This window comes from Olea europaea, unplaced genomic scaffold, assembly GCF_002742605.1.
Source record: "Olea europaea var. sylvestris unplaced genomic scaffold, O_europaea_v1 scaffold1541, whole genome shotgun sequence".
Taxonomy (NCBI): Eukaryota; Viridiplantae; Streptophyta; class Magnoliopsida; order Lamiales; family Oleaceae; genus Olea; species Olea europaea.
The window spans coordinates 36,767-61,446 of NW_019233003.1; the positions used below are offsets into that span (position 1 = coordinate 36,767).

The following is a 24,680-nucleotide window of genomic DNA, read 5'->3' on the forward strand; positions in this document are numbered from 1 at the left end:
TTATTGAACAATATGGAAAATACAAGTCAATTTAGCTAACCGTTACAATTAAAATTGAAAAGAGGTGCCTCTGATTTATAGGCCACGACCAAAAACCTAGTGGAGTCATAAAAGGGAAGGAAATCTAATACAATTAGGTTAAAAACACATAAAACAAGAAAATTCATGAAATAACCATGCTAGAAACTAGGATTCTCTTTCCTTCCAGTTGTATGCAATTAGATCTTTTTTCATATCCAAGCAGATCACGCAATCTTCAATCCTCTAACCTAATTTTGAGGCACACAATCTAACATAGGCTACGAAATTTCAAAATGCATCATAGAAATTCTAAAGAACTCACCCATCATCAATGGACAATATTTATCTTCCACATACAGCCAGGAACCTTGTCATCAATTGTAAATGGACAATATTTTAACTTCTAGTGTCCAGTTCACCTACTAAGTACGAGATAAATGCTACTCAACGTTCAATTTGATAACTAAAAGACAAATGTTTAACAGCTTAGCAACACATCTTCTGCACTCATCGAGCTCTCCAGTTCTGATCCAAGATAAGCAAAGTGATGCTCTAACTTGGCGTGGATCAAAAGAAATAGTGGCGTGGATCAAAAGAAATAGCTCATGATCGATACATTGAAGCTATTCAGAAAAGAATTTCACATGTATGGACAGCCCCCGTGAAATACGATCCAAGATCGGGGGAAGAAGATGTTACGTTCATTGTAACTGGTGCTCAACTTTACGTAAAGAAGCATGGCACAAAGAGCGTGTTGCATCTGAGGCTGTTATACTCTTTAGGTATTCGATTTTTTTTATTTTTATTTTTGTTGTACAATCTAACTGGATGCAGTGAGCATCAGACCATATTTCCATAATGTCTGGTTTATTGTCATCAATAAGTACTTCATTAAATGGCAATGTAGTGGAAATCGACTCGAAGTATCGGAAACAGACACGCTGTCCTAGTAAGATTGTCCGTGCATCATAATAAATCAGGTTTGACACAAAAAATAAATAAATACATAAAAATAAAAATGAACAAGTCAAAGTGGGAAGGTGGGAGCCAATCTGGTGCAATCCCTCACACAAAAGAACAAAGCTTATGTAACAGGGAGACGGTCACAGAAGCCCCACAAATGGGGGTGGGGCCCCCAAACCCCCCCCCCCATTTTTTGATCTTCTGCTTCAATTCATTTGTCATTTCCCTTTTTTAATATCTTCTCATCTAAATTTGGTTTAGAATCATTTCATTATGAAACTAGGATAAAATATTGGGTACAAGCATACTTAAATTTTTACACAAAACACAAGTTCATACCAAGCACGTTTGGCTCGTTTTTTGCAGCTGTACTAGCTGCAGTTAGACACAAACAGAAGTCTTTGTAATCAGTTTACAGTTTATATATTAAACACTCGAGGCATATAACAACTGGCTAGAAATGATGATTTCTCAGGTGAAACCCATACCAAACTTGAATTTCCTTTCAAGTGAAGAAATTTGCAGAGACCTTCTAAGGTTGGACTTGTCCTTCTTGATCTGGACTAGCTTGTCGTATACGCACCATGGGAAACTGATATAATGATCCCGATTCAGTCCCTCATTGTAGCAATCCCAATAGTCATGATGATAAGTGACGTGATACCAAGCTGATGCTTTTGCATACACATCATCTGATTCGCTTCCTTTCTTGAACATTTTCCTAGCTTCGCTCCTCAATGACCTCACAGCTGCACCAATGGTGTCTGCATCTCGTCTTCGATCAAAACTCTTTGACGTCTTCATAATACCACCACTCAGTATTTCAGCCTCTGTTTTTATGCCATAATAATCCATCAGATTACCCAACTTGTAATCGTACTCAGTTTTGTAATGAAATGCTTCGTCAATGTAATCTTCAAACCCATCCACTTCCATGTCGGGATCATATGACTTCCTAGCCACTTTGTCGGTAAAGGATTGAATAGGAGCCGTGTCGGGGGCAATGCTTATCACGTCTCTAAAAAGCTTTCCGATCACACTTTTCGATTCATAGGTTTTCTTGTCGGGCTTTTCCATGAAATCTGGATATTTTTTCACACGTAAATGAGGTGGTATTACTGCAGGAACACCAGTTTTTGAGAAGTCGACAGCAATGGAGAAAAGTTTTGCCAACTCTATACAAGGCTCACTCAATGCCTTGCTTGGTTCTTTATCAGCAAAGACAGTATGTGCATTTGCAATGATACCTAAACTATCGTTCACAATATAGTTGGTGAAGTACTCCTCAACTTCCTGTATCAAAGGAAAAGTATAAAATAAATACAAACTTCTGTTGAAATCACAATGATATTCAGATTGCAAAGCCTTGCACATGTAAATTTGCAATAACATGACATGTAAACGTGTATGAGATCACAAAGAGGAGTGCAATGCCGACTCAAATCATGTGAAAGCTATAAGAATGTTCATTCATTCCAATATTAGAAATCTTAACTGCTAACTTCAACTTAACTCATTTTATGATATAGCTTCTTGACTTGAACATGCGGTTGTATAGGTTTCAAGACTTCACGAGTTTCATCGAAATGGAAGAATAACACTAATCAAATAATAGAAACTATATAAATCTGTTAAATCAAACCGGGTTCATGCTTCATAGATGCCATCATCTGCTAAATAACAAATAATTTTCCTACTTTTAATTGTCTCGCTATACGTATTTATTAATAACAAATAACTTACACAAAATATGATCAAATCACACTACTACAAATTTAAGTTCCATGTTCTTGGGATATGGGAAGGGTTAATTCTTTTACACCATGATAGGTATTAAAGGATGTTTATAATCTATAATCAAATACTCAGTTAAGAAATGAGATGGGAGACAGAGAACCTAGAAAGTAAAAGGTGGAACTCAAGGGAGTATGGTCTTTTAGCAATAATTCCCAAAACTAGGAGGAGACAACATAAAGAAAACCACGATAGAAAGTTCACGCCAAGAACATAACAACAAAAGTGGATATAGCATATGATTTCTGTAGATACCATGTTAATAATAAGTAACCTTGACAATAATCTGATGACATTTTTTGTCTCTTTAAGAAGGATCCTCATCTTATGGCCATTATAAATTATAAATAACAAAAGTGGAAAACATCATGGTTTCAAATGCAAGTTCTAAGCCACAGTACCTCAACTGTCACATCATGATCTTGCTTTGTGCTTGGAGGTGGCGTATAATCCATAGGCGAGCATTGCTCTGGTGGAATCAAGTCAGGGTCCCAACAAACGAAGTAAATGTCTCCATCCAAATCACTCCCGGAACATTCATTTGGGTGAGGTCTGTTATTAGAACAACCGAAACCATATAGAACATGATTAAAATTTTTAAATAAAATATGCTATTTTTGTTTATTCTAAAAAGGCCATTTTTTGAATAGCACAATTTTCAAGTCATAAAAAATCCACATTGGCGCACTGCTTCATGTTTGTTCTACAGATTTAGAGTAATTCTCGACCCACTGTTGCACTGTTGACACAAACAATAATTACCTGAATGCAATAGTCCCATTAAGTTTTTGCTGATAAGATTACTTTAGAAGCATTCAAGAAGTCAGTTTTACCTTTGTCCTTTCTGAGGGAAAACCACACAGTCCACCATGTGGTATAATGCTGGCACATCAACAGCCTCTAACCTACGGACATCACCAGGGTGCAAGCACGGGTTTTTAGCAACAACAACCATTCCCTTAACAATGTAATTATAGTCATCTGATGTATTGTCATAAATTTTAGGGAAATCCACACAGAATCGTCGACGACCAGCACCAGAAAACTGAACAAACACCTGGCCATAATCTAAACTTCCGGTTTCATCCAGGCATCCCATCATTTGTCTAGCTTGTGGAATAAATATTCTGGATTTAACCCTCAAATCTAGCAATTTTGATGCGCGAAAAGTTTGTAGCATCATAGAGAGAAATGGTTCACCGTCAGGCAGATAACCACACTTCAGCATTTCCTTCAGAATGTTCGTATTTTCTCCTGGAGACATCAAATCCAACGCCTCCTCTGCCCTCAATGGATCAACTAAAATAGTATCCAGCTGAGCTACCGCTTCTTTTTGTTTCTTCTCAAAGACATGATCCTCGACTCCAAGAGTAGATAAAAGAGAGATAATCTGTCGATTCAGAAAGCAAGGTTGATATTTACTCCATGCCAAAACATCTAATTTTGTATTGTCTGATTGATACTTCAACATGCTCGATCTCAATGACAACTTCCTTCGTGAAGAGGGATCAACAGCCACAACACCTTTGTAGCCACCATACCTGATCTGAAAGGCTGAAGGAGAAGAATTTTTAAGTCCACATTTTATGGCAACCCTCCGAGCAAACTCAGCAGATATCTTCCCAATTCCATCAGAAAAGGTTCCCCCTGTTAGTGCCTCTATATCGGGAATAAATTCAATCTCATCCTCATCAATACTTAAAGTTTCTATAGAGGATCCAAAAGATTGACCAAGTCTGGCAGCATATTTTGCTACATTTCTAATGGAACAAAAATCACCCATCCACTTACGGATACCATCAGCATTATCTGTAGCTGTTGAAGCAAACATCCAAGCAGAATTATCCTTCAACTGACTTGAGGAAAATGCAAGAAAATCAAATTTCTTATCGCCAATAACAATGCCATTTCTAAGTGTTGACAATATCCTTTCATAAATCTCTGTTCTTCCATCCTCATTCCCAGAAACTACCTTGGGGGATAGTTCAGTAGAATACATTTTATCCCAATCTTCATCCACAAAAGAAACACGAAGAAAATTATCAATGTCTTTGTGATAATGCCGTAACACACGGTTTGACATACTCACTTCTGGACCGGAGAAATACACTTTGCTTGGAGTTACTTGAACCTTGCGTACATATACCAGTCCATCACCTAAATTAATAGCTGGTGATTTTGGTAGCCATTCCATCTTGCGGTATTTGTCATAGTGCTCCTCGAGCCAGCTCACAGGATCATAGCAGCATTCCTTTAAATTGTAAAGTTTCTCTAGAGCAAAATCTATAAACCTAATATCTATTCTCTGTGGATCAACCAACCTAAAAAAATTGGAATCTAGGTTCGGCCCTGGGAGACATCCATGTTGTACCAAACTGCAAATCTTAAACAATACATTACACGGCAATTTAATGCCATCAGGAGGACAAAGAATGGGAACTAGGGATGAATTGTCACAAAAGGGAGAACCAGTCTCCAAACTGAATTGGCTTTCACTTTCCTCGTAGTAAGCAAAATCATCTGGGAAATTTGGAAGCTTAATGCCAGACGAGATCTGCAAACATAAGCCAGAAGATTGTCCAATACATGATGGAGTAAAATCAGTTGTTCTGATCCACTGATCATCTGGAGTTTCCTTAAAATAGCTGTAAACGGATTCATTAATCTTCTTGTAGATCTTGGGAGCACCAAATAACTACACAATGAAAGAGTGAAAACATTCATCAGCATCCATTTTTACCTTTCAGATAGAAAATGAAGTTTGATAAAAACATTCAGGTGCAAGGAGTATGAGAAGATGAAGTTTGATACCCCCACCCCACCCTCAAATTATATTAGAAACAAAAAGAAGCAAAAAATTCTACTTGCAGACTCAAGAGAATGGAATGTCGAGACCACCAAACAGAGGACTGATTTCTCTGTCTTGCTCAGAGTAGTAAAAATTCAGGTGTCAGGCAAGAGTTGAGCTTTACTTAGTGTTGCAGGATCTTTCTTCATGCAGAAATAAAATAAAATTCTGGTACCTAATGGCGTCAAATTCATGATTTTTAAGGAGATTCACAATCACAGATCAGGTTGTATGTATCAGGAAAAGAAGGAAATGATAGAATCCAGGTTACATGTTTATACGTACTTTATTCATGAAACTTGAATATTATAATAACTTACCATTATTAACAATTTCCGCTAACATATTATTTAAAAGCAACTCCTTTATTTGCACAAATTCGCTGTGTGCTGCAATAGCTAGTGCCTTTTAATGGTACCTAAAACTACAAACAAGCCAACCTACACTTGAAAGGGCAAACATTTCGAACAGAAAAGAAATAAAGACAGCCTCATCATCAAGAGCTAGTTAGTTTTACAGTGCCCTATAATTTTAAGCTCAATCAATCATGAACTAAGTGATAAATTAGATTATTTAAAAAAAAAAAAAAAACCATATATCATTGCTTGAACTGCTCCTCAGATTAGTTACTCCTAGATAGTATCACATATGAAGAAACCAAACCAGCGGATCATGTCAACAAATCTAAATTAAATCTAATCGACAGATGAGCATGTTTGGGTGGGTGATAGGCCATTGCATGAATATTTGGGAGTGATTTTAGAGAATTATTGCGTGATCTCGTTTAAATACTGTCAATTTAGGTAAAACTTAACGTTGGACGAGCTTTTTGGAGAAAAAGAATGAAAATAGGGCAAAAAAGGATGTATTGACGAAGGATCGATGTAATACAATTTAGAAGATGAAGGAACTTATTTGCAAATATAAAGGACATAAGCTGGATACAAAATTGAAGTCAAGGACCAAACTGCAAACATAGACAAATATGTTGTGCCCTGCAATCGTATGGCGCAGATATGTTGCAGTTGGAAGGTTGAAATATCCTAGCCCTGTGTACCCGCATGGTACAAAATTGGGCAAAAGATTTTGTTTCCTTTTCAGTTTATTCGTCTTTTGGAAATCAATTTGCCCAATCGTAAAACCTACTTTGAGCCTCCAATTTTGAGATTTTTCACAATATATCATGGAGAGCAAGGCTAGCAAAGGACTGAAGACAAATAATATCAAGAGATTGATTATTCAAGGCTTGAAATTGATGACAAAGCAAGAATTGGTTTCACATTTATTTCTTGTGTTCTATACATTTCGGGTGGTAAATTTTCAATTCTTTTGTTATATTTTTATTATAGAGTTGTTAGACTAAACAATCTTGTGCTGGGATGAAGATTAAGCTTATTATTTTACTATTTTAATTCAAGGTCCGCTTACTTACTTAATTTATATTGTTGATCGATATTGTATACTTGTTGAATTATTTGAAATGCTAGATCACCATTTACATAACCAGTTGCTTATTTTAATTCTAGGAGGTTCGATTAAGTTTAGAATATTGTGATATCAATATAAGGTTCAATAAACTTTAGGATTAATAGTTTGTGACTTGAGCAATCGCAACTCTAATTGTGTAGATGAATGCATTACTTTGCCTATAAATTCAGGATAGGGATATTGTTGGGTTTTGATACCCAATAAATCTGGGCGATGATGTTAAACCGATGTTGGATAAGTTATATCGACACCTTAGTGATAGCTCGACCCGACAACAACTTAAGACCATTCGAAGCAACTTAATTAAGTTAATGTTGCTCGTGGCCCAACACTTTTGGATGGCCCAAGTTGTGACTTTACATTTGGATGTTATATTGGTTATTTGGATTGTTGGCCCCAATTACCCTTTGGCTCATTGGTTAACCTAAACTAACCCATTATATATACACTCATCCCTAGTCATTTTCTTGTGTGTTGGTTTTGTAAAAAAGAAAGAAAAAAACGTGAGTTTCTTTGCCGACTTGGTTCTTCTTCCTTGAGGTTCTAATTGCTACTTTATTTTTCTTCCTTTGTGGCTTGCAAACCAATCACCAAGTGTCTCCTTTGTGGGGTGAAGACTTGTGGCAACTAAGTGGGAGTTGCGTGTCGAGTAAAGCTCGGTTGGTGTTTGTTTAGTTGATGAAACTGAGTCCGGATCAAGATTTCTCGAGGAATTTTTGCAACAAATGGTATCAAAACTTATGTTGTTGAGAAATCTGTGATTTTTTCAACCAAAAATCGTTGGAATTGACTTGAAATTTGGCTGAATTATGGACAGAAAAAATTGTTAAAAATTTGGACATGTTTTTACGTTTTTCATCTAAACCATGGATCGATTTAAGGAATGGTGACCACTGACGTGATGTGTAGACCAAGAAGATTTAGAAGGAGTGGCGCATGACCTCCGACATTAGCGCATGGGGATTCCAGCTAGGTGCGTGTGAGCACGTGGAGGAGAGTTGGCCAATGGCTTCTTCAGACAGTTTTCTCTAGGTGACATGGTAGATCCTACGGTATTGTAGGATTTCAGTTTAGGGTAATGTGGTAAAAGTTGGACGATTTTGCCCTTGGTTGTTTGGGTACCGAATGCTATTTTTTGTGTTGCTGCGATTGCTGGAAGCTTTAGGGCAAATAATGACGATCCTAAAGTGGTGAATTCGCATCTCTCAATATTTACAGACCTTTAGACGTGATCCACTCAGTATCGTGTTCTTTGCCTTTTATTATTTCAATTAAAACAATTGTTTATGGTAATAATTTATTTTTCGCATAGAAGTCATTGTGTGGGGTGACGTTAGGTTTGGGGATACCGTGAATGGGTAATTAATGCCTGTTGTTATACCTAGTAATTATTTACCTTAAATTCTTTGTGAATTTGTTGCCAATTTTTTTATACTGTTAGAATTGCATGTGACCTTAGGAAAGTTTATTTGATCATCGTATGTGAATTATGTTTGTACTTTGCTTGTGGTCATTTTTAGATGGCACGTGTACATTTAAGACAAGTGCAAAAAGTAAAATGTATTTTAACTGTGGTAAATTTAGATAGAGTGAAATAGACCGTACTGAAAATGATAATAAAAGGAAAGATAATGAGAGAGGTGAAGCGAATTGGCTATAGGGTCGAGTGGTGACCTTAGTGAGGTTTATTGAGAGTAAACCTAGTTACTGCATGTGCATGTGTGTGATCACTTAATTTTATTGCAATGTTGATATTCAATATATTTAATATGTTTGATGTGTGTAATTGCATGAATTAGAGTGATCTTATTACTTTGTGTAATATATTTGCATGTATAGTGGGTTGAGTTTATTGCGTACTCTATTTGCTCTATGAGTGGTGTGAGAGTGTGGTAGTGGGAAGAAAGATGGACAGCCATTTTCTCCTTCTTCTTTGTGAGCTTGTGAGATTGTATGAGGTAGTCAGGTAGGGTTATCTTCTTTCTTTTTTGTGAGTATAGTGAAGTAACCAACCCTTTCCTCTATTCTCTTTATGAGTGTCACCTTCGCCATTTTCTTTGTGAATTTTTTTGTCATTGGTGATTGGAGTAAACTCGTGGTACGTGGGTCAACTTTAAATTGAGCCTTTACCTTTGTGGTCGCCGAAAGGTATTGATTTTCCATAGGGGGATTGAGGTGCATTAGTAGTGTGTTGAGTGTCCATTGGTAAGGTGGAGTATAGATGCTTGAAGGTGCATTGGTGATATGCATGGGGAATGTGCAGTGTGACCTTTGAATCATGAGTGGAAATGTAATTAAATGTTAAAATCTTTTATCTATGAAAAGACCCTGTACAGGTGGAGTATGGAAAATGCACTTCTATTACTTCTGTTAAATGAAGACCTATTATCCCCGTAGGTTGGGAGAAGTGATGTGATGATAAAGGATTATCCCGAAAACTTAGGATCTATTATAATTTACCAGTTGGACATGAGTTGAGTGATCAGTCTAGTGAGTATAGTGGGCGATGATAGGAGAAATGTGTTCTTGAGGTGTGAGCAATACGGAATGAAATAGGATAAGTGTGGTGAGATGTTTTCGTTGGTCATTTATGCATTTGTTGCACATGTGTGTTTGACTTTGTGTTTGATTAACTTGGTGTTAATCTGTGATTCTGTGTGAACGTGTTTCTAAAAAGATTTGTATGTTATCCTATAATATATATTGTCACTAAATGTTTATTTGATCTTGATTGTTTACTATGAATATCTGCTTCTACTTGGATGTTATTGATCTTAGCCCCAGTGAGTACATGGAGCAGGTATGGTATGTGTTTCGGGTTAGAAAGGCGAGGTAAGATCTATGATCCAATTTTATTGATAATCTTGATTATGCAAGTATAAATTTTGTGTTTTAATTGCTTACAGACTTATTGGCATCAAGGTAGAGATTTGTTGAATTTTGATACCCAATAAATCCGGGCTATGATGTTAAACCGATGTTGGATAAGTTATATTGACACCTTAGTGATAACTCAACCAAAGACAACTTGGGGCCATTTGAAGCAACTTAATTGAGTTAATGTTGCTCGTGGTCCAATACTTTTGGATGGCCTAAGTTGTGGCTTTACATTGAGATGATCTATTGGTTATTTGGATTGTTGGTCCAATTACCCTTTGGCCCATTGTTTAGCATAAACTAACCCATTATATATACACTCATCCCTAGCCATTTTCTTGTGTGTTGGTTTTGTAAGAAAGAAAGAAAAAACGTGAGTTTCATGGCCGGCTTGGTTCTTTTTCCTTGAGGTTCTAATTGCTACCCTATTTCTCTCCTTTTGTGGCTTGCAAACCAATCACTAAGTGTTTCCTTTGTGGGGTAAAGACTTGTGGCAATCAAGTGGGAGTTGTGAGTCGAGTAATGCTTAGTTGGTGTTCATTTGATTGATGAAATTGAGCCTGGATTAAGATTTCTTGAGGGATTTTCGCGACAAATATGAATGGATTTTACTTAATAATATGTTTTGCATACCTCGAGAGGAGTAGTTGGATAATATTGGATTACTGGTAGAAATGATACATAAATTATACTAAATAATATAGGTTGGGAGTTAAAATGGGAGAACAATAGTTGGATTCAAAGTCTCAACTCATCCTTCTTAAATATAGTTTTTATACAACTTTAGATAACAATTTAGATAATCTAGTAATAAATAAACAAGACTCAAAGAACATTCTGTTACGATTACATTCGAGTTCAATAGCAAATTAGTACACTTCAATTTAAGGCTTATTCATCGTAGAACGATACTTTTACTCCCTAAACTATTATTGTCAACAACCGTACACATAAAAAATTTTATCGAATAAGTTTTTAGTGTTGTGCCAAAAATTAAGTTAGTTTTTAGTTCATTATTGATTTGTTGAATTTTTCTTTTCTGTTTTTAGTTGCTTTAATTGTTTTTCTTGGATCATTGACATGGAACGGAGAGAAACAAAAAGTAGTAAACTTTTTTGGTGGTTAATCTCGTCATGGAAGACAAAGACATGCTTATAGGAAATTATCTCAATATACAGGGTGTACACGTGATCCGAATGAATTCAACCTGTGAAAATTGTGGGATTACATATTACTGAGAATTGTGTATTTTTTATGGACCAAATTAATTGTGGAAACTTGTCCAACATCTTCTATTTAAAACATCGAGAATGAAGACGTGCCAAATCTGATGAAGATGACATGCTCGTAGGAGATATAACTTGTAACGAATATATTAGGCAGTGCATGTATTGGGGCACTTATTTTGACTTGTCAAAATTTCGTTGGTTTAGACAATATTTAAGAAGTTGAAGACAAGCACTTGTTAGGTTGGATGAAGATGACATACCTGATGCTATCTACCTACTAAAATTTAAAAAGTTGATAGAGAACGTGTTTGGGTGAGCAAAGAATTACAAAATACCATAATAAACTTGCCAAGTTGAATGATAGCATGATTTTAGGATATTGTCCCTTCTAGGATGAATTTTAAAAGTAGTACAATAATACATTTGCAAAAGTTGATGAGAATGACTTGTTATTGCCAGAATAATTGGATTGAGGGCTGATCATTCAACCAAGGAGATATCAACTATTAAAGAAAAGCATACAAATTAACCACAAAGGAATCTAACAAAAAAGCAGCAATTAATAAAGATAGAATTTAACTCACATTCTTATGACTTCATTGATTGCCCAACAATTGATTTTTTTTATTAAATCCAATGACGTGGTATATGTCTTCATAGTTAAGGTTGAATTAGGCTGAAGTAGTGAGTTAGATCCTATAAAAAGGTCAAGGTGGAGGGTTGGAGAACAAACGAAAAGTGAAGCAAAGTCAACTAAAACAAACTAAGGCATCAAAAGTTTTTTTTTTTCAAAATTCTATAACATTGTTGCAAAGTCGGGGTAGAACTATAAATGAGCGCTAATTGGGAGGCAACCCAATTTTATTACCCTTTTATTTATTATGCTTTAGATATTGCATTGCATGTAGCGATTTACAATTGCATTAGTACTAGGACACATTTAGGGGCCGTTTGGTAGCCATTAAATGTCCCCTGGAATTCATTTTTCGATCATTTTCAGCCTCATATCTGACAACGCATGTGATGGTGTACATGCACCTACCATTTTCAATTTCCTCCAATTGCCTCTCCCACCGACAGAAATCTCTCTCTCCCCTACCATTTCCACTTTCCTCCAACCGTCCCTCCGACTGACAGCACTCTCTCTCTCATTTCGGCTGAAACGCGTGGCTTCACCAGCAGCGAATTCTGCCTTACACAGGCCTCGATGTCAACATTTGTGACTCACCGCAACGACAATTACGGAAACAGGGCCTCAACGTCGACTTCTTCTACCGAATCTCTCGCCTACACAAGATCTCAACACCGATCTTCTCCACCAATCGAAAATGGATCCCGTCGGAATACAAGTATACCCACTTCGTTCCCCTTTTTTCGTACTTCCAATTGAATTTTCATCAATGCTAACGAAATTTAATACTTTGTAGCCGAGCACCAGTCAAGGACACTCATCCACCGCTGCTACTGAAACTGCAAGGAGATATGGCTAAAAAACATACGAGTGCTTGAGCATGGACTTAACACGAGCCTTCATGGCTACCTATGAAACTACCATAGCTGAGGGACACCGAATGGCCAGTGTTTCACCAAACACGACTGGGAATGCGTGTTCGCCCTCTTCAACTCCGTCACCAACCACAATTGTGAAACAATTGGGACGGCAAGCGTCGAACCCACAAACGACTGTCGAAGCTCGTGAATAATAGTGGGTGGAGTACGATGCAGCCACCGATCGCATTGTCGCGTCGGACGAATGGTGGAGCCGAAAGCTTAAGGTAACGTCTCACACCTTCGCTGTTTCGGCCTATCCTCCAATTCATGAGGAACTATTTAAATTCAACCATTTCACTTTACTACCAAACTGCTGCGAACAACAAAATTTACCGTTTTCCTTCTTTAACTGGATCCACCTAGAATCGATCAAGACGAATTGAGCAATTAGCTACTGTAATGAATAATTACCAATAAATGTGCATAGATGATGTATTGTTTTCAACTTTCGAATTGAATACACTGCAAAATGGTAATGGGTTGGTAATTGATATCTCTTAATTAGTGGCTTTTTCCTTCCTCACAGAACATGGACTTCATACACTTTTCGGTTGTATGCTTGATGCGCTGGAATGTGACACGCAGCCGATGTGATCAAATTGAATATCGTCATTGTTATATAATAATTTTTTCGATTGCTGTTATCAATTATGGACTTCATACAATTGCTATCATCAAATTTTTTAGGAAAATGACCGATAATGTGGTTTTCGTGTCCATGTCTAAGCAATTTGGTGAAAATTCATTATTCAATACTGTATACGCTTAAACATAATGAGAATAGTCTTTGTTATTTATTGACCAGTCGAATATGATATTATGCATCGACCTACACGCTAATTTTCGAAAATATGGAAATGTAAACGAAAAATTCGTCAAATTTGTTTGGAGCTCGGTAAGCTTGTTTCAATTCTCCTGTCGAAGCACAAGTGTGGCACCAAGTGTATCACTCATATTTTGTTGCGTATTCTCGTATCTTGCATTTTTATCTGTATTTACGCATTTCAAATTCCAATGCATACTGATACTCTAACCCCTCAACCCGTGTTTTGCAGGAGAATAAGGAGTACAAAGACTTCAAGGACAAGGACGTGAATGAGATCTACATTAGCTATCGTCAGCTATTTGAAAATAGTTACGACGAAGACAAGTACGCCAATCACTCCCACTAAATTATGCAGAATGGGATTCAGCCTGTACGAAGACAGTGCGCTAGAAGACAATAGGGACCCTATCCCGGTCAACGTCGAGAGTAGTGGTTCAAGCGATGAGGGCAAACCAATACATGCCGGGGTACGCACGAACGTTTCCACCACAACAAGCAACAGTAAATGAAAATCTTTTGACGAACAGCGACGTGGTCGAAAGAAAAAAATGTCTGCACGTGAACTTTGTTTCTCAATTGACCGTGCCTTGAGTGCCGTGAAGGAAGTGGCAATGAAGATTAAAATGATGATGGCCACAAGTGAAAGCGCTAGCACTGCCTGTGTTGAAGAGCTGATGGCGGCAGGACAGCTCGAGCGGTGAACTCCCATGTACTTTTTTGCCTGCACACTTCTTGTACAGAAGCATTATCAGGACATGCTCATTGTCATGAGGGACGCAGATGAGAAATCTGAGTGGATCGAGTGGATGTTTAACGATCGAGGGAAGTAATTATGCCAGTTGCCCTTTTTTTCTTTTTTTGTTTTGTTAAAAATCAAGGTGAAAACTGTCTTCTTTTTTCTGTACTATCGTCTCAGAGTTGTAATTTATGTGTTTTACTTTTTTCTATGCTTTTCTAAACGTTCTCACGTATTGTACTCAATTATTGTCTGTATAGCGTACAACATTTTCACGCTCAGTTATAGGCAATCGTAGGCCTGAACATAATGAGGAGGACAAGTTTGTCACGTTCACATTTTTTCAAAGTTCCTCAAGTTATCACGTCACTTTCAAAAAAAAAAAATTTAGTGAAAGACAACCTATGTGAGGCCACAGATTTCAAAGCTTGCAAGCACCAGAGAATAAGTGCATGTACTGTGGTAGCCATGCATGTAGAAGCTACATAAATTCCTACGAAGAAAGGCAGGGAGCATAAGTGTGAACGTTGTGAGGCTGTGACGTTTAAGAATTATTTGTCGACTTTTAACAAACAGAGATCGTCATATTCTAAACAGTTCAAATGTTTGGTAACACAGATGGTCTTAACTTAAACTGCATTCTGCTACCGAGATCCGACGACAATGAAGATATGGACAAATGGAAATTCCTGAACTAGTTGGCAGCCGATGCAATGGCATGGGTTATGTATTACAGAATCGTGAAGAGCGAAGCACATCAATACTTTTAGCGATAGCATCGTCGTGTCCATTGATTTTCATTCACAAAAAATGGTCACACGTTCATGATGGAGGCAATGAGCGAGAATGGCCAAATGTGCTTTCAAGAATTTCATATGTATCCCCCAATGCTGTGACATTTCGCACATGTATTGCTCGACGAGCATGACCTGCGAAGAAGTTAGCAGGTTGACATCTACGAACAAGTTGGCATATTCTTGTGCATACTCGCTCACGAAAAGGGATATCGGCAAGTGACAATGTTGTTCAGCGCGTCGAGCCCATGCGAAGGGTTTGGTTAAGATATGCCTTTTGATCCTGTTCGTAAAAAATTCCTAGTCTTGGTTTCGGTTTTTCGAGATGTCATTCGTAAGAAACCGTGTGTCACTACGTCAAAGAGATTCTATGTGCGGTGGTTACCTGTCTGTACGTATGATTCGATCGAATCCGAACTACAATGAAGGTTTGGACCCCCACAAGCTTAATTTGAACAAGCATTCACTGTTCGTAGACTGTATCGGAGCTATTGACGGAACGCATGTCAAAGCAGTACTACTGCAGCAAGAGCATATGCACTTCATAGGCCAGAAAGGCGAGCCGACGCAGAATGTGTCGGCTGCGTGCGATTTTAATTTATGTTTCATTTTTGTCTTGACAGGGCACACTGAAAATACCCACGATGCTAGACTCCTCGCATGTGCTATTTACTCGTCGGACATCCATTTTCTGTTGCAGGCCTGGGCAAGTACTACTTGGTGGACTTCGAATTTGCTCATCGACCAGGATATATGGCATCGTACTAAAGGTTGGACATCATGTATCGCTTCCAACAGTTTCGGTACGAGCAAACGGGACGACATCGTTGCTTTCGTAATGCTTGTGAGAAGTTCAACTTCAGACACTCATCCTGCAGAAACATCATCGAACGTGCGTTCAGGGTGTAGAAACAAAGGTGAAAAATCTTAGACCGTATGTCTAGCTACCCTTACCTGATGCAAGTTACTGTTGCATTGCCACGATGGAGATATATAATTTGCTACGAAAATATGGAGTAGTGGACGAGAATTTTAGGAGAGCAAAGGAGGATGACGACGAGGCCGAGGTGAAGCTATCTAGCGCCGAAGATGAGATGTACGCCGAAATGCATGCACCAAAGATGCAGCGGAGCGAGTGGGACAAACTGCGTAATTACCTAGCCCAACAGTCGTGATTGGGATCTAGTTGTGAAGTATTCCAAATGTGGTCGACAAATGTTATATGCATCGAGTGTTTAATATTAATGGTATCTGCTCGATGCACCTGGTGCAATTTTACTCTTTTTCTCGTAATCGTAATGATTAAAAAAAACTAAGTGCAAAACAAAGAAATAACCATGGTAATGTTTGGAAAATAATTGGGTAAGGTGTCATGTGGATTAAGTTTGGGTTGTCTTTTACCAATTTATTGCTTGTTGGTTTTGACGTGTCTTGGAATGTGTGCTTTGAAAAATGATTTCCTCTCCTCAATATTCTTGTCTGCCAGAATATACAAAATGGGTTGAAGAAACAATCCAATAATGACATAAAGGGCAAATTTGAGATTTTGTGAAGTTTGAATTTGACTTGGAGAATAAAATATTGCACGAACCCCACGTAGATGTGATAGGAAAAATACATTTTTCTAATTTATGGCTACCAAACGGGGTCTTAATTATTGTTGTCTAGTAGGTAAGTTATAGGGTAGTATCCTAGCATCACGATCATGCTAACTTTCCCTTCCACTCCAATATTTCCAATTCATATAGGATTATTTTTAACACTCGTGTGATTTTATTTTTAAAAAGAAAAAGAAAAAGAAAAAGAGAGAGCATTTTTAATCCCAAACATGTTTGGAAATGTTCTTATAAACAAGGGGATAATTATGGCTACGATCCCAAACCTTTCAACTCTTGGTAACTATTTCCTTAACTTTCATTTGTTGCATCAGTGGTTGTAAACCTTTTAAGTGCTTGCGACTGGATGACAAACAGAGGCTTTTCATCCATTTTTTGTTAGTTGATCAAAAATTAATTTTGTTCACATTTTTAATTAATTTTATAGGGTAAAATGATAATTTTATATTTTTCCCCTTATAAAATAATTAAAGTATCTAGAAAAAGCAAAAAAATAAAAATAAAAATAAATCATCACCTTCCCCACCCTCTATCTAACCTCCATCCCTTGCACTTAAAACCTAAACCATCGCCACCTACCAGCTGCCGACCACCATCATCACCCACCCAGTGTCAGCCATCCATGCCTGCCATCACCACTACCATGGCCACCAACAAAATTAAACTTCACCAATTTATACATCAATTCCAAAAGATGAAGAACGAGATTCCTTAATCATCAAAGATGAATCAAATCCCAATGGTTTAACACTAACCCTTTCAACCCATTCTACCCACATCCTCCGCTCTAGAACCATCGCCTTTGCTCCAAAAATTCCCAAAACTTCAATGTAAGGGGTGGGGTAAGTTGTATGTTGTTCAAAAATCAAATCGAAATATATTACTATGCGATCACATAGGCCATTTCGACCAGCGGTCGCATGCTTATATGCGAGGCTTAAAGGCCCTACCATGAAATTAACTATGCGGTTGCATAGGTTTGGCCTATGTGAGCACATAGTGTTACAAACTAGCCATTCATGGCAATTATTGTTTGAATTTTTGTGACTTTTAACCCTATTTTGGCACTACTTCAAATAGGCGATTGACATTCATTACAAAACACTTGAAAAACAATTGTGATAAACTTTAATTCCACATAACAATCCAATTTTCTTTCAGTCATATTCATACCCTTTGCGTTATTAAGTTTTGGAAGATATCACTAATTCTTATAAGTTATATCTTCTTCAAGGCTTGATAAATCCTGCAAACCATTTGAGAAGATCCCTATAAGCATCAAATTTATTTGGAGAGGGCAAATTTCGTTTGAAGACAACGATTACATGTTCGGACCTTCTTTATCTTCATTTTTTATTTTGGTTTTATTCTTTGATTGTTCTTCATTCTCCCCTTTGTGAAAAGCCATATTTTCCATCAATCTCAAATGAAATTTTTGTACAATGGAGAATGAAACCACTATAGCGACAATCGAATTGATGAATCAAGATCTTGTTCAATTAGATCACTTTAATAGCACAGACTTCACGAAATTGCGAGACAAATTGAAATTTCTACTAATGGCGTTGAAGATATTTTACATACTTGATCTAGAATTGGCACCGCTACCAAAACCAACAAGTGGAGAGACGGATGCCATAAAAGTCAAAAGACAGAAGCGCCAAGAAGATGAACTTTATATGTCATAGCCATATTCTCAATGCTCTTTTTGACAGGTTGTATGATCTCTACACCAACACATCTTCGATGAAAGAAATATGGAATGCTTTGGAAAGTAAGTACAAAGTCGAAGAAGAAGGTAGTAAGAATTTTTTTATTTTAAAGTATTCTGATTTTAAGTCTCTTGATAACATTCCCTTCTTCCCCAAGTACACGAGTTGCAAGTCCTTGTCAACAAGTTAAAGGCAGTCAAGATTGAAATCTCGAAAACTTTCCAAGTGGGAGCAATTATTATAGAACTCCCATGGATTTGGAAGGGATATTGGAAGAAGATCATGCATTGTTTCGAAAATTACTCCTTGGAACAATTGTAGAAACATCTTTGAATTGAGGAAAAGTTAAGGGTGAGAGATAAGAATGATAATTCTTATGAAGGCACTTCCAAGGCAAATGCAGTAGAAAAGACCAAACCTTCCAAATCCAACAAGAGAATCTAGACATTATACAAAGGAATGTCGACACCAAAAAAAACAACTTCGAATGAAAAGTGGAATCTATCAGGAAAGATAACATCATGCATTGTAAGCGAAAGTAATGCTATCAAGGGAAAGGTTCTTAGTTAGTAGTATGATACATGTGCGACCGTACACGTAAAATATAATAAATTGTTGTTCAAAATATAATGTGAATTGGATAGAGATCAAGAGATTCAAATGGGTAACTAAGTTTGATCCAAAGTGGTTGGGAAAGGAAATATAGAGATTATCTTCACTTTCGGCAAGATCGTTACCGCGTCCAATGTGCTGCATGTTCTCGACATGAATAGGGATTTGGTTAGCAATAATCTCTTACGTAAATCAGGCATAATCTGTGTTTATGAATCCGATAAACTTGTATTATCTCTAGATGAGAAATTTGTTGGTAAAGGCTATTCTTGTAAAGGAATTGTCAAATTATGTACCATTGATAAGTTGAATAAGAATAAATTTGATTTTGCTTATATTGTTGATTGATTTATTTTTTGCATGCTAGATTAAGTCACATAAGTAAAAATACTATAAAAAGAATGTTGAGATGTGATTTAATATCATATAATGAGAATCATGCATTTAAATGTAAAAATGTGCAGAATCCAAAATGACTAAGAAATCATATCAAAGTGTAAAAAGAACTTCTAGTAAGAAATAATTGATAGGGATATTTTTGAATTAAATAGCATGTTGACTAAAGATGACAATAGGTATTTTATTACCTTTATAGATGACTATTCTAGATATACATATGTTTATTTGATGAAATATAAATATGACGTATTTGACATGTTCAAGGTACATAAAAATGAAGTTGAAAATCATCTAAGTAAGAGTGATAGAGAAGGTGATACTTTTCTAGTGATTTTAACGTATTTTGTGAACAACAAGATATTTATTCATCAATATCCTGCACTTAGGACACCCGACCAAAATGATTTAGTTGAAGGAAAAATAGAACTTTAGTTTAAACGATAAATGCCATGTTAAATTATGCTAAGTTGCCATTTAACCTATAGGGTAAAGCATTGTTAAGTGCATATAGAATACAAAATAAAATTCCTTCTAAAATTACAAAGGCTTCTCCTTACGAATTATGAAAAAGAAGAAAACCTAACATTGAATACTTCAAAGTATGAGGTCTTGTTATTGTAAGAATACAAACCTGAACGAAACCAAGTTAGGTCCAAGAGACATTAAACATGTCTTTGTTGGATATGCAAGTAATAACATATCATATCGATTGTTAAATTTGGAGACCAGTGTGATTATTGAATCCAGTGACGTAGAGTTCTTTGAAAATTCACTATTTCCTAATAATAAATTAAGAGAACTTCATAAGAAAATTCCAAGTTCCGGTGGAACACAAGAGGAAACATCTTTTAGGCTTTGTTTGTCTTCCTTCTTCCACATTTTATCACATTATTTTTCTACAGTACTCATTTTCAACCACACGTTTTTCATTAAAATAATATTACACGTAAATAAAAAACTTTCCTTTCTTTTTTAACCACACATTTCAACATTTATCACTATTCCATAATACATTACACACAAATAATGAGGCACAAACAAGCACTTAAATATGTTAATGAATCTAGTGAACCTCGAAGAAACAAAAGAACTTTAATTGAAAAGTCTTTAGAACTGGATGAAATTGACTCTAAACATATTTCCTTCTACTTAGTAGATGGAAGTGAGAAAAATGTTGTAAGAATAATTCATTTGTTCTACAAGTAGACACCAGTCCTAAAACTTATAGAGAGGCTATAGAAACTTGTCGAGTTACCACCTAGATCCAAACCTATTGGATATAAATGGGAGTTTAAGAGAAAGTATAATGTTGACTGTTCTCTTAATACCTTTAAGACTAGACTAGTAGTTAAAGGTTATCGACAAAATGAAGGAATACACAATTTTGATACTTATGCACCGGTAGCTAGAATAACATCATTTAGGATATTATTCGGATTGGCTATGATACATGACTTGCATGTTCATCAAATGGATGTTAAAACGACATTCTTAATGGTGATCTCGATGAGGAGGTTTATGTGGAACAACCCAAATGGTTTACCCTACTAAAAAATGAAGCCAAGGTGTGCAAATTGGTAAAGTCTTTATATGGTTTGAAGCAAGCACCTAAAAAGTGGCATGAAAAATTTGACTTAACTATCATATCATTTGGTTTTAAACATAATAATATAGATAAATGTTTGTATTCTAACTTATGCAATGGTTATGTGATATTTATTTGTTTGTATGTTGATTATAAATAATCACATGAATGAAATAAAAGAAATGAAGAGGTTTTTATCTTCCACATTCAAGATAAAGGATCTTGAACAAGTGGATACCATTTTGAGTATCAGAGTTACTAAAACTAGTGGGGGTTATTATTAAGTCAATCACATTATATCGAGAATGTGATAAATAAGTTCAAGCATTTGAACATAAAAGAATATAATATCCCTATCGATCCAAGTTCAAAACTTATGAAGAATGATGGAAGAACGATTGCTCAATTAAAGTATGCAAGTGTTATATGGAGTCTAATATATACAGTTCATGCACAAGACCGAACATAGCATATGCAATTAGTAAACTTAGTAGGTTTAATAGTAATCTGAGCACTGAACATTAAAAGGCCGTTGGAAGAGTTCTTAAATACTTAAAGAAAATAAAAAACTTATGTTTATAATATACTAGATTCCCGGTTATATTAGAAGGATTTACATATGCTAGTTGGATATCTAGCACGGGAAAAATTAAATCTACATCGTGTTGGTTGTTTACAATTAGAGGATGAGCTGTTTCCTAGAAATCAAAGACATAGACATGTATAACACACTCGATTATGAAATCTGAATTTGTAGGTGATTTACATTCATTACAAAACACTTGAAAAACAATTGTGATTAACTTTAATTCCACATAACAATCCAATTTTCTTTCAATCATATTCATACCCTTTGTGTTCTCAAATTTTGGAAGATATCACTAATGCTTGTGTTATATTTTCTTCAAGACTTGATAAATCCTGAGAAACGGGTGGGGTGATTTGTGGTTTTGGGCGAGGGTGGGGTGGGGTGGGCAGAGTAGGTAAAGAAGATAATCTTTTCTTTTCTTTTCTTTTAAATTTTTAATTTTTTGTTATTTATTTATTTTAATTGTTTAATGTTATAAATAGGAAGCCATTATTTTACCATTTTAAAATTATTTTAAAATGCGGTGAGACTTAATTTTCTAGTCAACTAACGAAAAATTGATGGAAACTCTCTGACCGCAAGTACTCAAAAGTTTTGGAACCACAGGTGCAACAAATGAAAGTTAAAGTAAAACCTGCAAGGACTTAAAATGTTTGAGATCATGGCTTCAATTATCCACATAAACATGTTAGTCAAGCTTATTGTCCACCGAATGTGCTAAAAGGATACCATTATATATGGAAAAATAAATAAATAAAAACATGGATCATTGAGATATTAAAACTCAATAAACAAACCTGTATTAGGAGAAGCTTTGCAGTTTGACCTCGTGGACAATATAGAACAATCCGCCATATGTTCTCGTACGAGAGTTGAAGCTTGTATTGAACAGAATAATAGGAGAAAAAGAAGAACATTTTCTTCAGTCCAATCCCATATTTAACGGAAGTATATGAACGTTTCCACAGCACAGAAAACTTCTCCCTCGATATCTGACATCCAAAATTTAAAGTTACACGTTCCATTCCATGCATGTACGTCCTAGGACTTTTCATCATGTCAATATCCTCCCAAGCCTTCAAATAAGAAGTATCATAATATAGGTGGCGTGCTCTTGCCAAACTGAAAATTTTATCAGCGTGTGAGCTATTCTCAAATTGAACTTTGGCATATGCTCTTCCATGCTTTCCTTTGCACTGATTTACATCTAAGGCAACTACTGATCCTGGACCCGTGTCTCGCTCCAAGAATGTCTTAATGGTTTCGGCAGCAACAAGAGAAGGGAAGCCAGATACCTGAATTGTCTTTCCCATATGGCTGAATGGTAACTGCAGTTTGGTCATGAAATAATAATTATCAATGCAAGTGCTTCTTTTATACAACGTTTAACCTATCTATTGAAATTACAATTTCCAACTTTCATTGTAGGAAACAGCACTGAAGCATCCTTGAGGAAAGAAGAATGGAGGAGGAGAGGGAAAGACAAAAGATGCGAAACAAGAAAGCAAATGTACGGAGACAACAACGAAAATGACAATCTTTCATCTACTTCGTTGAAAGCAAATGCAGTGTCTTTTTTTTTTTTTCCCTGACTTCTTAAAATATAAAAAAAATAATAAATAATAAAAAGGATAACATAACTGGGAGACTAAAGAAAAACGAGAAACTGTGTAGTTCAACAAAAAGAGGAAATCTAGAAATCCTATACAATGCTGTCTCCAGGAATTTTATTGTAATGGCCATGATTTTAGTGGCATTTCCAGCACATTTCAATTGAAAAACTATTACGTATTGAAATACTCTAAAAGGCGCACATATCAAGTGTGTGTGAAATAGAAGAGAAATTGAAATATACTTACCAATAAATCGAGCAGATTTCTTCAACTGGTGGTGAGAACTGAGAGGTACTAATAATAATCTAATCACCAGGGCTTCCTCAAGAAGATTTTATGATGATACATTGATGCTCTTTGTACAACCGAAAGCAGACTTAGCCCCATCTGGCCCCCATTATATGATGTTTTAATTTTTGAAATAGTGTTTCGTGGAGAATGATTGGTTGAAAAAAAGAAATTTTTTATTTATTTATGTATAATATTATCTTATTGGAGAATGTGTGGTTAAAAAGATGAGAGCGAAAAATGTATCATAAATTAAATTTAATGGGGGCTTATTATATTCTTTATAACTAAGCTGCCGTTTGAGCCCCATTATTTCTCTTTACATTAAATTAAAATTTTCTCTCTCTTACTTTGAACTACACAATTTTCAATAAAAAAATATCACACGTAAATCAAAAACTTTTGAACCACTTATTTTTCAAAAAAATATTATTCGTCTCATTATAATCAAGAAATAATGGGACTCAAACGGTGGCTAACTGTATATGGGTAGAAAGTCAATCGAAGTCAATTTCTAAATTTTCCAAATAGTTGTTCAACATTTAACCCTGTTTCGAGTATCTTAAAAAATTTGATAAAAAATTAATTAGTATTTAATTTTAATCACATAAATCAATCAATGTGGAGTTTTCTTCTCACTAGCACAGTGATGCATTACAATTCAATTCTTACACAAAATAATCTTATCCAATACACCTCTAGATATATAAAGTGTACTATTTTTCGCTATCTTTCGGACGTATCACATGCCTCCATGAGAACCAAACGTTTAAACCCCCTTTAAAATGTGTTTTGGTTTGTAAGAAGTCGTGTCTCGAGCCAAACCCGCGTATGAGTATTCATAACGCCGACTTCGACTTCTGCAAAATTTGAACTTGACTTCTTGAAGGGGATGGAGAAAGGGCAATCGTGCGTGTGGTCTCCTATAAGAAAAAGGCTGATCTACCCATGATTGTTGCATTAGTGGTAGGGCATCAACTAAGGAAACACGTTGCAAAATGGGAAGGCTGAATGTATAACTTGAGAGATCAGTTAGGGAAACCTCTTAGTCGTCCATGGAATGTCAAATATTTCGTAAGTCCACGTGGCAATGAGACATGAATATGTAGCTGCAACTCGGGCAACGATGGCTAATTTTG

The 24,680-nt window shown here is 36.0% G+C and overlaps 1 protein-coding gene across 2 annotated transcripts; it reads right to left on the reverse strand.

The window, feature by feature from the left end:
* Window positions 1-1,276: 1,276 nt before the first annotated feature.
* On the reverse strand, window positions 1,277-23,625 carry LOC111376641 (probable RNA-dependent RNA polymerase 1). Of its 2 annotated transcripts, XM_022999611.1 has the most exons (5): window positions 23,500-23,625; window positions 22,438-22,968; window positions 3,612-5,473; window positions 3,180-3,330; window positions 1,277-2,277 (listed from the first exon to the last, which is right to left on the reverse strand). In XM_022999611.1, exons 2-5 carry the CDS (start codon window positions 22,951-22,953, stop codon window positions 1,456-1,458), a joined length of 3,351 nt encoding a protein of 1,116 aa, XP_022855379.1. In that variant the 5' UTR covers window positions 22,954-22,968; window positions 23,500-23,625; the 3' UTR covers window positions 1,277-1,455. The 2 variants fall into 2 exon arrangements, with proteins under 2 accessions (XP_022855379.1, XP_022855380.1); XM_022999612.1 differs by lacking the exons at window positions 22,438-22,968; window positions 23,500-23,625 and adding an exon at window positions 16,529-16,767.
* Window positions 23,626-24,680: the final 1,055 nt, after the last annotated feature.